Raw genomic sequence first — 16,670 nt, 5'->3', positions numbered from 1 at the left:
TTGGTAATATTATAAACTTCTCCCCTCCACTACAGTTGCTAGGCATTTGGCAGACTACATCTTGATTTTCGATGCCTACTATCGACCCCTCTGGTACTCAGCATGTGAGGAGTTGGTACTTTGAGCACTCCCGTAATATGTGCGGTAGAAGCCAACTAACCGATATTTTGCCCATCGGAGATGAATTGATCATTGATGTTTCAAGCCGCTCTTCATCGTATGCGGTCAAATGGACAAAGATTATCCTGGGGAGCCTAGAAGTCAGAACAGCCCTTTTTTTATGGAATAGGAGGACAAACGAGCGTACGGGTTACCTGGTGTTAAGTGATTACCGCCGCCCACACCCTCTTGCAACACCAGAGGAATCACAAGAGCGTTGGAACGAAGGTGTACGCTACCACGTGTACGTGTTGGTAGCACTCCATGATGACAGGCCGATTTCAAGCTATTGCATAGCTTCTATCGCGAGCCTTGAGCGTGGAGACCGAATCCAGAAATTCCGTAACGAAAATAACCTAACACTTACTTACTAGATCTATATAGATATTTCGCCACGGCCATTACAGTTGCCGTGGAATAGCGGTTACACGTATGATTTTGTGCAGAAGGTCCCAGGTTCGAGCCTGGGGTACGTCTTGAATTTTTTTAATTTCTTTATTTTTTTTATCACGTTTTTTTAATTTTTATTATTATGACAAGCATTTTTATTTAGTTTCACCTGTCCCGTTGTCTGTCTGTAATCAAATCTTGCAAGTAAAATTTTACTCACTTCCCGTTTGCTTTTTTTTTAAATTAATTTTATCAAAAAAAATACTGCATAAATAAAATAAATAAATAATTAGGATTGCATAAGTTGATAAAAAATTCTATGCAATAGTTTTACCGCGGCAGTCCCCGAGTGCCACACGTCTTTTTTTTTCAATATCTTAGACGCAATAAATAAGAATAAATAAGTATAGTATATGGCTGTATAGGCTTGAGCCCCTTGCCTGTCCCAGTAATGTACGAAGAAACAAAAAAAAATGGTAAACAATAGGAATTACTGATTTGCTGAACCAAAATTAAATTTTGATTTTTATTTGGTTTAATTAGTCTTGAGTTAGTCTAGAACTTTTAAATTTATGCAATAAATTACAAATTATCGTAATACTAACTAATAGCTATGTCAATAACTACACTCGTAAGTTGTTTTATTATCTGTAGGTATACCCGGCAATTAGGCAAAAAGGTTAATATTTTTTCTATTTAATTTCAGTATTATTTATTATTAAAAAAAGAAAATGCTCACGAAGACTCCATATGGTGTTGCGGATGGAGTAATATAAAGCCTGAAAAAAAGAAACAAGTAGAAAATGAAGAAATAAATGAAATTTCACAGTATGTCACTTAAACTTATTTTAATTAATAATTTTTTACTGAGATATAATATTATAAACACTTTTTTAGTGTGTGACATTCATATCCATATGCTTAGGTTAGGGGTATTTTCTTAATTTTATTTTTTCTCTTCAACTTTCCAGAGATTCAAACCCAGAGGAGGAGCAATCAGAAAGTTACATTATAACGGGTGGCTTAGATGATATTATCAAAGTATGGCAGTTGAACAATGGGAAGCTTGAAGTCAAGCATCAACTTGAAGGACATTCTTTGGGTGTAATATCAGTTGCAATTAGTCCAGATGGAAAAAGTTGGTGGTATAATTATTATGTTGTATTTATGATAGCAAAAAACTGTTACTTATTTTTGACAGTAATATACATAGTCAATACATAGTCATTATAGTGAAATAGCATATTCATTTTTTGTATGGCTTGGTAATGATTTTAGCTGCAAGGTTGTTGTGAAATGTAAATGCAAATTCTCCTTTGTGAGAGACCTTCATTGCATATTTATAAAGATATAAAATTTACCAAAATGTCAAAAATGTAGATGCTAGTGTTTTATTAAACGGAGAGGTGATAAATGGTAGAATCTGCTGTATTTCTTGGCATTACTCTGGATTCCAAATAACAATAGGGCCCCATATTGAACTTTAACAGACTTAGGGCCGATTTTTCAATCCTCAGATAAATCACCAGATAACTATTGAGAGTATAAAATTAACTTACTGTTTATCTAACGATTAAAAGTTTTGAATTTTTCAATTGCTTTTTATCTAAAGAATAGTTGCCTGTGGTACTGTCGAAGCAACTTCACACTTCATATGTGCAAGCGAGATGGACATATATATTATTTGACACATAAGACAGCGAAAGGTCAAAGGATGCTTATTTGACATTAGGCATTTATCACTACAATTAATAACAACAAACCTCTAATTCACTCACTTATTTGTTCAGTTTATTTCAATTTAAAATTGTTTTCGTTGTTGTTGAGGAAATGGATTTCTTCATCTCATCAAGTCATCAATTGTGTCAAAAATATCCATTATATTATAATTTCTACTATATTAGATAGTTATAACATAAATTTCGTGTGTAGTCGACAAACGATGATAGTTGTTAGATCTTTTGACATGATCATAGATAATACACTTATAACTAGAGAATGACTTATCTACAAATATAGCCTAAAAAACTTATAAACAAAATTTAAAATGCCCACTACTTGGCTAAGTCAAGTTATTAAGTCTTGTGTGGGGTGTTATGCTTGTACAAAGTACATAAAATGTTCAAAACAAATGTTTTATGAAATTAAAAAAAAAATGGTAAAAACCTTTTGTGTAGTAAAGGTTACTATATCATAAATGACTTTCTTAATAATACCACAGACTGTGGATTGGAGCAACCACCCTCAGGCTATTAATTAATTATTTTAATTGTATTGACATATATAATAATATAAAGCTTGATGATTTAAAATTTGAGGAAGTGTTTTCAGAATCCTATAGTCCTAACATGGAATAGTTGATGGCAGAAAAGAATTGAATGATAAATAATTATTTTGTGACATTACATGGCTTTTTTTTATTACACTATCCTCTTTATCTTCTTCTTTCATTTAATTTCTTTCACTAAGCAAGCAAAACAATTGAAGTTCAACCTTTAAATATATTTTGCTTTATAAACAAGTGAAACAGGTTTTTTAAATGCTACTAGACTGTTCATGTGGACATATTTATACTATTTATTAGAAACATTATGCCATCATATTCCCCGAACAAAAAGTTCATTTGCACAACGCCAATATAACTATTTGGGATGATATCTTTTCAAAAATATTAATACAAAACTTAAAATTATGCATTGTAATATATATGAACTTAGACATAAACTCAAGAACATGTTAAGAAACCTAAATTACGAAGCTACTTAAAAACTTATTCGATAACCACTACTAAAACCAGGTATAGCATTTGATAAATAAAAAGCTAAACACATACTCACACACACACACACAAACACACAACACACGCCCTAAATCTCTGGTACTACTGGTCCGATTTGAATGATTCTTTCAGTGTTGGGTAGTCCATTTATCGAGGAAGGCTATAGGCTATGTTTTTTTTTTCAAAATTAGGGATCCGTAATAAAATTGCTATTTTGTATCACAAGGTGTAAAATCGAAAACCTATTTTTGCGTGCGCTGCAAAAACTATTGACAATAGAACAAAATGATGTACAGGCTATAAGTATATATAAAATAGTTTCTGTGTTCATAATTTGTTGCATAACTTCCATTGTTAGACCTTAAAATATGTTGATGTTTGTTATTTGACATTTTACATTGCACAACTGGGAAGAGACTGACCCCCATGTCACGGGCTGTCCTAGTTTGGGGGTCGAGGGTAATTTTAAGCAAAATTGTATTTTTTTTTTTTGCAACAAATAAAGATTTATTATTATTATTATTATTATCAACATGCTTTGGAGAGCTCCTCTATATCAATTTGTTGAGATATGGAGGTAATAAGATGGATATATACACTATTATGATATATACTCATAAAAATTCTATTACTAACTTTACTTGTTTTTAACAAACATATATGGGGTGTGAGCATTTACTGGTAACTCTGAGAAGCCCATAATGCATACTGGAGCCTGCCACTTTTGCTTAGAGAAAGGTTGCCAAAACTATAAAACCTAATATTTCAAAAGTTTTTTAAGTGTAGAAAATTGAGCCCACTAATCCTTCAGTGATGGTTTCAATAAAATATTAGGATATTAAGTAATTTATTTCATACAAATATTTCGTTTTAGCTTTAGCTAGCAGCTCACAAGATTCATCTCTGATACTCTGGGATATAGCAACAGGTGAAAAGTTAAAGACAATGGAAACTGGAGCAACAGATGTATGGACACTTGATTTCTCTCCAGATGGTAAAAATGTAATTTCAGGAAGTAACGCTGGAAAAATTTTGATCTTTAGTGTTGAGAGTGGAAAGCAAGAGCAAACATTGGATACTAGAGGAAAGTTTACTTTAAGTGTTGCTTATGTAAGTAACTGTATATTTATTACATGACATTACCAATTCCTATAGAAATAGGAAAATTATAACTACCGGTGACTTTAATATTGTTATCTACACCTCATACTATACATCTCCATCACATACTTAATAATGAATATAATAATAATAATAAATATTTATTTCAAGTAACATAGACTCATATTGTTAGTAATACAAAGCTTATATCTATGTTAGTAAATTAACCTGAAAAACACTAAGTACCTAATTATTAAGTATGTAGGTCATCGCTGCACCATTCCATTAGAAACGGCGCAGCAATGATTTACATATACACAGTCCAATCGACTGGCAATCAATTTCAGAATGCTGTTGGAACTGCCCCGCAATCTACGCACCAGGGATCCGCATCTTTTACGCATTGTCGCATAAAAACAATCAACTTGCGCCGCCGCAAACATCCCTGATGCGCTGCAATACCGGGGCAGCCCCATCAGCACCCTGAAGGCATTGTTATACTGGACACGGAGAGCGCTGTACGATTTTGTGGAGTACTTGACCCACAGGTTGCACGTGTAAAAAGATGTACAATAGGCTCTAAACAAAGTTATCTTTACATTGGTGGAACAACGTGCAAACCTGCGAGCCAGCATATTCGCTCTCACTGACACTGCTCTCCGTTCCCTCTCGATGTCAGTATCGTCTTTGAGGTCAGGGGTCAACATATGCCCTAGATATTTATATTGATACACTCTTTCTAGTGCATTTCCATTTAGAAAGATGGGTGGAACTTTCTTCGGTGTTTTGCCCATGGCCTCAAAGACCATTACCACACTTTTCTTTACATTATAAGTAAGACCGTGTTTTTCCACAAAAGCTTCACAAATCGCCAACAGTTTTCTCAGGCCACAAACCGACGCACTCAACAGCACCATGTCATCAGCGTAGCTAATGTTATTCAAACAAACCCCATCTATGTAACAGCCGGTCCTGGTGCTGCTGAGCTCGCCGAGCAACTCGTTCACATATAGGTTGAAGAGCGTAGGTGAAGTCAAACCCCCCTGCCTCACCCCGCACTCCAACAAATACGGACGTGATAATACGCCCGCCCATCGCACGCTGTTGACCTGGTTTCCATACCAATATTTGAAAATATTGATGAGTTCCAGTGGAACTTTAATTCCTTCCAGTTTTCTCCATAAGATATCATAAGATACCAGGTCAAAAGCCTTGGATAGGTCCAGAAAGCAGGCGTAAATTGGAGTCTTACGCTTCGTATAGTATGTGACAGCATGCTTAAGACCAAGCACAGCGCTCTCCGTCGACACTCCAGGTTGAAATCCAAACTGGTTGTCATGTGGCCTAAATAACTTATTCAGTTGGTTATTAAGCATGCTGTCAAACACCTTCGAGATGACCGTTGCCAATGAGATAGGCCTATAGTTGTTTTTGTCCGCTAAGTCGCCGGTTTTGTTTTTCACAATAGGTACAACTATAGTCCTCATCATCTCACTAGGCATAAAACTGTGGCTCATACAAATATTATAGAGCATTGTGAGCACTCTGGGTAAGTGTGGCCCAGCATACTGTAGATGCTCAATGCTGAGACCATCATGACCTGGAGATTTTCCTCTGGTCATATGCTTAATTGTGTGAGCAACGTCTTTACACTTAAATTGAATTTCCATTTCAATACTGGCCTCAACATCAAGCATCGTTTGTGAAGGACCCCGGGGTGATTTAACTACGAAGTGCTCCATGAAAAGATCGGAAATCTTGTCTGGCTCACACACGCCACCAACGCTCACAGGCAGTGACGGTTTGTTATTCATTTTATTTGTATGTTTCCAAAATCCGCGAAAATCGTTTTTTGAGTGATGCGAGGCTAGAATATCCAACTTAATTTGCTCTTCATGGTTTTGGCACCATTTCAAACGAGATTTGAAAATTTTTCTAGCCTCACACATTTCTCTATAAATAATTCCCGAAGTTGGTTTACCGTACCACGACCATAACAAAAATTTTTGCCTGGCCATCCCGTGAGCTTCGGCTACGTGCTTATTCCAACCAAGGACCTTCTTTCTTTTTACGCGCCTAGTGCTCTCTCGACCTACCAGTGACGATTCTATCAAGGCCTGAACGATGTTGCTGTACAACTGAGTTATTACATCTCTATGCCTGATGTCACTGCATGTACGATCACAGCAACCGTGAAGCTCCTGTGGGAAGTTAATCATCCTCAGCCTCTCGTGACATTCCCTCTGGTATGTGTCTATTTGATGTTGATTTCGCTCACCCCAGTAAATCTCATTTAAATAGGTATTACAATCCGCTCTCTTAGGTATCAAAACGTCAATATTACATTCCACTACCAGAGGGAAATGATCCGACCACAACACATCGTATAGAACTGACACATTGCGCACGGAGTCTGCCGCTGCTTTAGTTACTAGGCAGTGATCGAGCCACCGCTTAGACCCGTGTGCTTCGCTTAAAAAAGTATAGGTATTCGACCACGGACCTAGCACTTCCGCATCTATACAGCTCCATTCTTGTTCTATGCAGAACTGAGTAAGTTTATGATAAAAGCGCTCCGAAGGGTGCGCATTGTAGTCCCCAAGTATATATACACAACTTTCCCCGTAGGTCTCAATAATGGCACTCACCGAGCTTAGAATGTCCGTGAAATCCGCTAGGTTAGCAATCACATCCGTAGGCATATATACACTCATCATGATAAACGATTTTTCATGTAACACTACCTTTATAGCACAGATGCGCCGATTGTTACACTGAATCACTGACACTTTTTGAAAAACGCTACGCCTCCACAGCAGCGCGACCCCTCCATAAGGTCTTCCACGTAGAATACCCGCCGATGTGTCCACCGCAGACACTCCCGTGGCGCTGAAGTCATCGCACAAAGTGTCAAGAAAAGACAATTCTTCCGGGAGCAACCAGTGTTCTTGAAGTGCAATTATATCTGAAGTTTTACATAACTCACTAATACATTGTGCAGATCGCCTCACGCTCTTGCAATTAAAAGTAACAAAATTACATAAGAAACCTTTATCCATTAACAGTAGGTGTATTATTCAGCGGGACCTCTGTAACAGGCGTTTCGTTCAGACGCTTATGTTTGAAATGCACAAACCGACGAAAAATTATTCCCTGTGGCCAGAGATTCTCATCTAGATATAATGGGAGTTTGCTTTGAGATACCAAAAGCTTATATGCGTGGTGTTCACACTGTCGTTTAATAGAAATTTTTTCCAAAGTGACATTCTCCTTTGTTTTCTTCGAGATATAATTAATTATATCCGATTCCACCGTGTCTTTATGTACATTCGTAATGAATAAGGGTATTTTCCTATCTGCCGCCCTAAATTTCTCTTCGCATTCTACTACAAAATTTCCTGTATTACCAATGAGCCGGTTTTTAGATCTTTGCGACTTCCTCTGCACCACCGTCCAGCCTTCGTTTGGGTCATGGACCTTCGCGACGCCTGCATAAGTTTGCTTTTGCATTGGCCCCGTCGACTGATCACTCGGCTCGCTAGTGATAACGTGCGATGACGCACCTTGCTCCCCGCCGCCGGCGCCCGCGCGCACCGCGGCGTCGGGCTCCGAGCCGCGTCCACCGCTCGTGATGCAACGATTGATTTTTTGTTTAAATACGTTACTTGAAAACGCGGGACTACCCTCCTTGTTATTTATATTCATATTTCTATACTGCAGATTATATTCACTAGGGGAATATTGCTGGCAATTTGAATGTTCTAAATTAGTCACAACTATGGTATCGTCTAATTGAGATAATCCTATCGGTCCACTATCACGGTAGGCTCCTCTTTTCATGTTAACTTTTACGGCTGAGAAAGGCGGCGACAAAGACTTTCCGAATTGACACTCCTTTTTTACTTCTTCAAACTGTTCAACTGTCACATACGAAGATTTTATGTTTTGAATCTCCGCCTGCAACAACATCATATCCTTAAGGAGCTTGGAGACGTCTAGGTGATCAAACGTTATAGGTGGTAGCTTCTCCAAATCCCTAGCTACGAATATAGGCATGACATCTGGATCGGTCACTTTAAACAAGCCTATAATGTCATTCAATAGGCGTCCCTCTTTGCCTTTGCCTTTACGTGCTGTCTTACACAAATCAGACGGTAACGACTCCCGAAGAAGGTTGTTCGATTTTAAAATTTGTTCGAACGAGAAAGCTGACTCACATATTCGCACCAAACTAATTTCATCCGCGATGGATATTTTATTTTGGATATAAGCTAATAGCTCATCGATAACTATATTACAATTGTTGCACTTTAACGTATTCGTCATTTTCGAAAACACCTCCGCGCTACGCGCGACGCTTCTGTCAACGTCCGTCGCGGCCCGATGCGCGCGCGCCACTGATATATATACTGATATATATACCTGAGGTGCAGCTTGATTGGATCTTGTGCGAAGTTACATAAAAACAGCAAAAGTTGAAATAGAACACTTACAACTATCAGATCATAATATGGTTCAACTTTTGAAATTTGACATTGAAAATAAAATCAGAGCAGTCAGTCGGTATGTAATGAAAATTTTGAAGATTTGATAATGAAAATGAAGATTTTCAAATGCAATCATGAAAAAATATCATATATACCTAAAAAGCTTAACATTTAGTGACGTAAATGCTGAAAATCGAGCTTTCCAGTTATTTTATGGCAAAATAAAATTTTTTTTTAGATTACTAATAAGTTGGAAGGACTGAATTGGGCCACCAAAGGGCTAAAGAAAAGTTGTAAAACAAAAAGAAGTCTATGTTTCAGATATTACAGAGCAAAATGTAATGAAAACAAAATAAAATATCTCAAGTACTCTAAAATTTTAATACCATGCTCAAAAAACTCAATCTATGAATTACATTAATATTAAATAATCTTTTAAAGAATTCATTTAATTTGCTTGAGGAAATGCTCAAGACATTTAAAATAATACCTAAGGATTACTTAATACCATTTTTTTTTAAAGTACTAAAATGAATATAGTATGTTTTCCTTAAGAGATCAACATAATATGCTATTGCGTATTTTTATGGAGACATACAATAATAAATTATTTTATTATATCTCAAGTGGTTTAGGTTAAGTTTTCGTTGATGGCTCCAAGATGGCTTTTTATTTGGATTTGGATGGATATTTTTTTCGACAGCTCCAACAAATATCGTACTATTTTAGCCAATTTATACAAAAAATTTACAAATTATAAACTAAAACCTTGCTCGAGAACCATGCTATCCATTGGTAAAAACAGCATGAAAATCGGTGTAGTAGATTTTGAGTTTATCGCGAACAGACAGACAGTTTTATAAAATATGTAGTGTTTATAAACATCATAATAATCATAACCATCAACGTCAAGAGTAACAGAAAAGTGTGATGATTTCCTTTTTTTTTATTCTGCCATACATTGATATCGAAGTTTCACTTCAATAAAAGGACACTTGGTTTGTTGGGTCATTCAGTAACAAGTGATAACTTAGTGAAGTGAACATTCAGGATGACACCTATAATAACTAATCTCTCTTTTTTAGTGACCAGTAATAGTGTGTAACAAGTAATATATTTTATCTACACCCATGCTTGAAATCCTCTATTAAAGATCCTGAAACAGTTAACTTATTACCAACATTAAAACACCCAATGTCGTAATAACCATTACACCATCGAGTGTTGTAATGTTGTACTGAATTTCATAACAACACTCCTTGGTTTTTTTTTTCGATCCCTTCATGCGCTTTTGAGTTTCAACAAACAGCCACATTCTTATTGCTTGATGCGTGGTATCTGTATGAATTTCAAAAAAAGAACATTTTCGTTTACGCGCGTTCCACACTACCAGAACGTGGTGCGCCGTAAAAAAAAGTAGGTTATTCGAAACCCCGCCATTTTTCTTGAATGAGCGATTCAAGTTTTGACAGCACACCGCCGGATATTTTAAACGCTGCAAAAGAACATAATATTCAAGTGAATTTTAATAATTGCACTATACAAAATGTAAATTACTACTAAAATAAATAATTCTTTAATTAATACTTAGTTTATTTGTATATAATCAGTAATGGATGATATTAGGTTACAACTAAGACTGGTTGTTTTAATGTTAGCAGTAAGCTAACTGTTTCACAATCTTTTAGAGGATTCATATTCTGGGTGTAGATAAAGTCTTGTATGCAACTGTTGATAATTAGGTATTAAAACACTCATGTGATAACTCATGGATAAACCCACATTCGTGTTTTAATACCCCTTATTACACAACAGTTGCATAAATAACTAATTGACTGTTGCAATGTCTGATAAATTATTTGCTGAATAATACTGGTATTTTCCGAACGGTATAGTCCTGAAATGTAACAATTAATGTAACCGAAAATTACCTGTCCGTAATCTTTTTAATAAATATTAATTTATAATTTCCTTCTTTAACAATTTATTTAGGTACTGTGCATCTGTTAATCTATGGAATTCTCTTTCGACTGAAATCAGAAAGGCTCAAACTCTGCAATCTTTCAAAACTATGATCCTAAGCTATTATTTCCTGTATACATACATAGCCCAGATAATGCAAAACTGAAGTGACAGTGGGCAGATGGCCGTTGGGGCAGTAATCTCCTCAAATGGCGACCACATAGACGTAGTTTTGGTAGATAGAAGATACACCGACATATAAGATAGACCGACGATCTGGTCAAGATCGCCGAAATAAGTTGGATGAGGGCAGCGCAGGACCGATTGTCATGGCGATCTGTGAGAGAGACCTTTGTCCAGCAATAGACGTCTTCCGGCTAAAATGATGATGATATCAATTGCACCACCTATTGTTATCTTATCAACTAAAACTATATCAGATTAGGCAATACAGGTTGCTTGGAAGAAATCGCTTTTAAGCAATTTTATAATTTTGTTCCAGAGTCCAGATGGAAAATACATAGCAAGTGGTGCATTAGATGGAATTGTAAAAATTTTTGATGTAGTCCAAGGAAAATTAGTGCACACTTTAGAAGGGCACGCCAAACCTATTAGAAGCCTCTGTTTCTCACCAGACTCACAGTTATTATTAACAGCATCTGATGACGGACATATGAAATTGTATGATGTGTAAGTGTGTATGAAGTTTCTTTATTTGGCACTCTCCGCCTGTCTACATTTAGGTAGAGCTGACAGGGTGCCCAATTTATACTTTTAAATAATAAGAATATAATATGGTTTGGAAAACACCAGTGTAATTCCGCAAATAATTTATTAATGGCTCCAGCAGTCAGTAAAATACTTCTAACTAGGTACCAGTAACTGGTTACACACGAACACTAATCAAAAATAATACAATAGCAGTCATTTGTTATAAGTAGGTATTGCAATGAATGTTCAATTAATCGCTCAGTTACTGAATGAATCAATTGCTCCTGTTTTACTATCGCGGAAATTTGACGTGTCCTCCCTAATTCTTACTTATATCTAATATTTGGCTTAAAATCTTTATATGTGTGAAGTATTCAGAATTTAGAAAACATATAATAATATACTGGATATTCCCACGAATAATTATTACACGTTGCAACTGTCAGTAAACTCTTGTTACTTACTACCAATTACACTCGCATTCGTATCGCTTACGTGGTGGCACTGAATGAGTTCGTACATTGGAGTAAAAAATAGACAAGAGAAGTAAACAAGTTGCTATATCTAACATCAAGTTAAGACATACTTCATCGTTCATCAAAAATTTTGACTCTTGCGATAATTCGACGTGACATTCGTAACAATATACACTTCTTATGCTTTATTAGAATTTGAATATTTTTTATGCCTTAGTCCTGAAAAACTGCCCTTGCTCTGTCCACTCGCATTAACCTTTCATGGAAAAATTGGACATCTTTAACATATTTTTCAGAATATACCTGATTATGGAAGTAGTACTCCTGGGGTGACTTTTCCCAATATTTCTATCCGCATATGTTTTATACATTTTTGTAGTTTATCACCAATCTTCTACAGCAAATCACGTCAACATTCCCCTTTCTAATTACTATATCAACATTCTAATAGGAATACTTTGATCTTGCACCTACTAGTATATACAAAGTAATAACTTTTGTTACATGGAAATGAAATTTGAAATATTTATTTATTCCAGTGTACATGCAAATTTAGCTGGGACTCTATCCGGTCATGCTTCTTGGGTCCTATCTATTGCATTTTCTCCTGATGGCAAAAGGTTTGTGTCAGGCAGCTCTGATAGGACAGTTCGGGTTTGGGATCTGGACACAATGCAATGCCAACATGTTTTTAAAGAACATAATGATCAAGTATGTATTAGAATAAAACCTCGCCTTCTAAAATTATTCACATAGCACTTTGGTTTTTGAAATTCATTTAATTGGGGGAGAAACTATTAGTTTATATAAACATTTCAAGCAAGATTTTTACAGCAATCGCATCACAAACTTAGGTGTCATCCTCACTAAACTATGATTTTTCGGACATGGACATGACCTTAACGAAGACCTGTCAGGTGTAAATGAATTGTAAATAAACACAGATGGAGATGGTAAAAAATGGTGTCTGAAACCGGCACTAGTATTCATTCAGCAGAAACATACTATACAATGGACCAAGTGATTGAATAAGACGTAATGATGCATGCATAGATGAACTAGCGAGGTGGGGCCTGGCTCAGGTTCAATGACTCAGGTGTCTGGCCTTTCTCTCCTGTAGCCTTGACACCTTTATGCCCTGCCCGATGGGCACACCTCACAAGCTCAGCTTAAACAAACACGACCTCCAAATTATGGTGGGTACCCTAACGGAGTGGATATACCAAATAAACATCCTTTCATTGCAACAGTCACAAATGTAATCTCGGAATGTTGACGAGTCGCCGGCCACCGGGAAAAATCTTCATAATTCGTATCATAATTTTCGCTCCGACAAGTCTGTGAAGATCCAGAAAAGCTCTTAGTGGAAGTCTACTGGAAGAAGAAGCTGGAGTGAGCCAATCCTGCACGCAAAATGGACCCAATGAAAACAAACCGGTGCGTCCTGTGTGCGTGTAAAACTTCACACAAAACCATCGAATATCTAGCGTCTGCGGTACGTTTGTGGTGTTATTCGTGCCGTATACTTGGAATTGAGTGAATCTGTTGGAAGAATTGTTATTTTTCGCTGCTATTACTTAATACGAGGAAAGGAATTATCAATATGTAGTAATTTTTATTATGTCAGATTTGTGCCAAGGTCTAAAATTGGCATGTGGAAAACGGTTCTATAAGAAGGGGCAAATGGGCAAGAGACTCACGTGATGGAAAGTGGTGAGGCAAATGGGCAAGAGACTCACGTGATGGAAAGTGGTGAGGCAGCCGCGCATGGACATTTGCAATACCAGCGGTCAAGAGATGAGTTCCCAGCCTTTGAGGTGGGAGTATGCTCTCTGCTTGGGTCCGTGAGTCGGTTCGCGAAAACTGCAGCTGAATTCCTCATTAGAGAGACAAAAAGTTCCTCTCAATACGCGTAGTTGTGGAATACCAGACGTCGACATGATGCAAATGGAATTTCGCATTTTAGCGTGATGACCGTTGGTGGATTTCAACTGCTAGTATCAACCTGAGCAAATCTTATCGGCAGTCCCCGTGATATATGCGGAAGAAGATGAATCAAGCTGCACGGAGATGACTTGATCTTCGATGATTCGAGCAGCTCTTCTATGTGGCCAAATGGAAGACGCTGGTACTGGGAATTGTGAGAATAAAACCTTATGTACTATGTGAAGCCTAATTTGCGTCTTATATAGTTGCAGCAATGGCTTGATGTGAAGTACTGTCACACTACTGATTAGGTACACTAAGCTTTTAAAGGATGCTTGTGAATTTCATTAATAATTATTCTGTATTTGTATCCGAAATTAAAAAAAATCACTTCAAATGTAAAATATGTGTTGCGTTCAACGTGTAGATTCTACATGGAGAAACTGTCATGCATGCCGCATATGCCGCTGTAACTGCGACCAATAATAGGATTTGGCGGTATACAAGTTGGAATGTTCACAAGCCGTAACTTATCGCCAATTGGACACGCTAGTCTGTCCTTCACTTAAGGAGTCTTATTTGCAAAAACCTGTGCCCATACCATACCCTTCCTTTTCTGGTATTCAAAGAGAGTATTGGCGGGTTTCTTACCATTCGCTTACATATGCCCGTTTGCCATAAATCCTACAGGAATTATTTGCGTTGAGTACTCTTGATAATTTGAATTTCATTGAAGATTTACCTACATTATTTATTTCTGTATTATATGGAGCATATTCCCTCGCTTATTTTGCACATTTTAACAAATTTTTTTTCAATTAAAGGTTTACTAAATAATCAAATAAACGTTTAAGCATATTGTCTGGTTTTCCAGGGATGTAAAGCGAACAAATCAAGTATATTAAAGCAATGTGCATATTCTCTATAAAAATAATTAATAATAATCTTTTTTTTAGGTATGGGGTGTGAAATTCAATTCTGAAAGCAATAAGATTGTTTCTGTGTCAGAGGACAAAAGTATCAACATATATGATTGTCCGTTATAGCATGTAAAGATATAATACTTATTATCATTATTTACAATAAAATATCTAGGTATTTCCAGTTATTGTTTTATTTAACATATATTTTTTGTGCGAGTTTTAAAAAAGAATAGGAAAACGGTTGACCCTGAAGGCCATCCCTGCAACTTCCCACTAATTCCATACTAAACTACTAAACGCTTCAAATTGTGTTATTTTAAGCTCGTCGAGCTTGAACAGTTAGCTGTTCTATGTTTTTGTCTGATAAAAGTCAAATTGTACTCTATTTTATAAATTTTTAACCGCAATTACTTTTTAATGATTTTCACGCAGTTTTTAGTCGATGGGTGCAATCATGGTTCAATCATCAATCAATCATCAATCAATCAATCATCATCATCATCATCAACCCATCGTTCAAAAACTATTCCAAAAAAACACATTTGGATTTTTTTTTATTTTGTAGTTGTTAAGAGATTTCTCAAAATCTACCGGTCTGAATTGTATTCATTAGATAAATTCTAAGTTTGGTCAAGCCCTTTCGAATGGCGCCAACCGCGATGAAATCGGTCAAGCCGTTCAAAAGTTATAAGAGATCCACATCCATACATACATATACAGACGTACGCGGGAATAGTCGGAAGTTTCCTAGGACCTTGAAACGTCGAGATCTGATGAAAATTCAACCAACTTAACCAACAAAAACGGGGTAAAACCAATAACTTTTTTTCAAAATTTGAAGCGGCAAGTTAAAAATTAAATTTTTACGAACCAGTTAGTGACCACTCTTACTCAACTGCAAATGAGCGGTCTGCTCTTAACTACTAAGTAGTAACTCATGGCGGTTGTATAATCCGGAAATCTCAATGGAAAGTCGTGTACCTACTCTACAACAGTTCATTACAAATTCTTAAAGTACTCTACGTACAGTAAACAGTCCTTTTTAATATTTACATTTTATTAATTTTACACTGAGTGTAAAATTAATCGCTGTTTTTAGACTTTCGTTAGGCTGGTCTTTGTGGGAAGAGAATACCTCGGAGTATATTATACCATGCATGAACATTGTTTTTCAACTCGCTTCTATGTTCACAACCACTTCAAAACAACTATGGTTGTCTTGAGCCATAATGACGCAAGTAATAACGTTAAAGTCAATTAATTATTGAAAAAAATGCGCAATTCCGCTAATAAAAATATACTTCTTAATTGTCAGATAACATTAGTGTTATAAAAGCTTTTTTGATGGTTTAAAAATTATAACCGAATGTTGGGTTGCGTACTGAGCATCGTTAACGCCTTTGTAATGTAGAACTTGATTTTTTATGCCAAATAGCATTTGACTTTTTTAAATTATTATAACAAATTAAATTAGAAAAACAAAATAAAAACTAATGGTTAATTAATAAACCACGGATATGATGTAACGATGATACAACAACATGAATAGTTTTGGGATCGTAGTATGGTTATCCCTTTAAGATAGATTACTATTTCTTTTTAATTAGTGGCGAGACGATACTATTCAGTAAAACATTAATTTAATTCTATTCATTCAACATTAGAATGACGGCAAAACTTTTCAAGTGAAAACTTCTTTAGCGAGGACGATTCTTGGGATGGGTATAAAACGTTAAACTCGCGTCATGACACGTAA

The 16,670-nt window shown here is 36.1% G+C and overlaps 1 protein-coding gene across 1 annotated transcript; it reads left to right on the top strand.

The window, feature by feature from the left end:
- The first annotated feature begins 1,013 nt into the window (after positions 1-1,013).
- Positions 1,014-15,095, top strand: LOC126967573 (WD repeat-containing protein 61-like). The gene is made up of 7 exons (XM_050812103.1): positions 1,014-1,180; positions 1,256-1,377; positions 1,521-1,687; positions 4,203-4,438; positions 11,381-11,568; positions 12,605-12,776; positions 14,948-15,095. The coding sequence occupies exons 1-7, from the start codon at positions 1,163-1,165 to the stop codon at positions 15,035-15,037; spliced, it is 993 nt and encodes a 330-aa protein (XP_050668060.1). The 5' UTR covers positions 1,014-1,162; the 3' UTR covers positions 15,038-15,095.
- Positions 15,096-16,670: the final 1,575 nt, after the last annotated feature.

Source organism: Leptidea sinapis, chromosome 13 (genome assembly GCF_905404315.1).
Source record: "Leptidea sinapis chromosome 13, ilLepSina1.1, whole genome shotgun sequence".
In the NCBI taxonomy this organism is placed as follows: domain Eukaryota; kingdom Metazoa; phylum Arthropoda; class Insecta; order Lepidoptera; family Pieridae; genus Leptidea; species Leptidea sinapis.
The sequence above is the reverse complement of the archived record's forward strand: the minus strand, read 5'-3'. Positions and strand labels throughout refer to the sequence as shown.

Excerpts from the sequence above, each read along its gene's own strand:
- LOC126967573 (XM_050812103.1), top strand. Across the intron at positions 1,688-4,202 it reads AATTAGTCCAGATGGAAAAA|CTTTAGCTAGCAGCTCACAA; the intron begins GTTGGTGGTATA and ends ATTTCGTTTTAG. Across the intron at positions 11,569-12,604 it reads CATATGAAATTGTATGATGT|TGTACATGCAAATTTAGCTG; the intron begins GTAAGTGTGTAT and ends TATTTATTCCAG.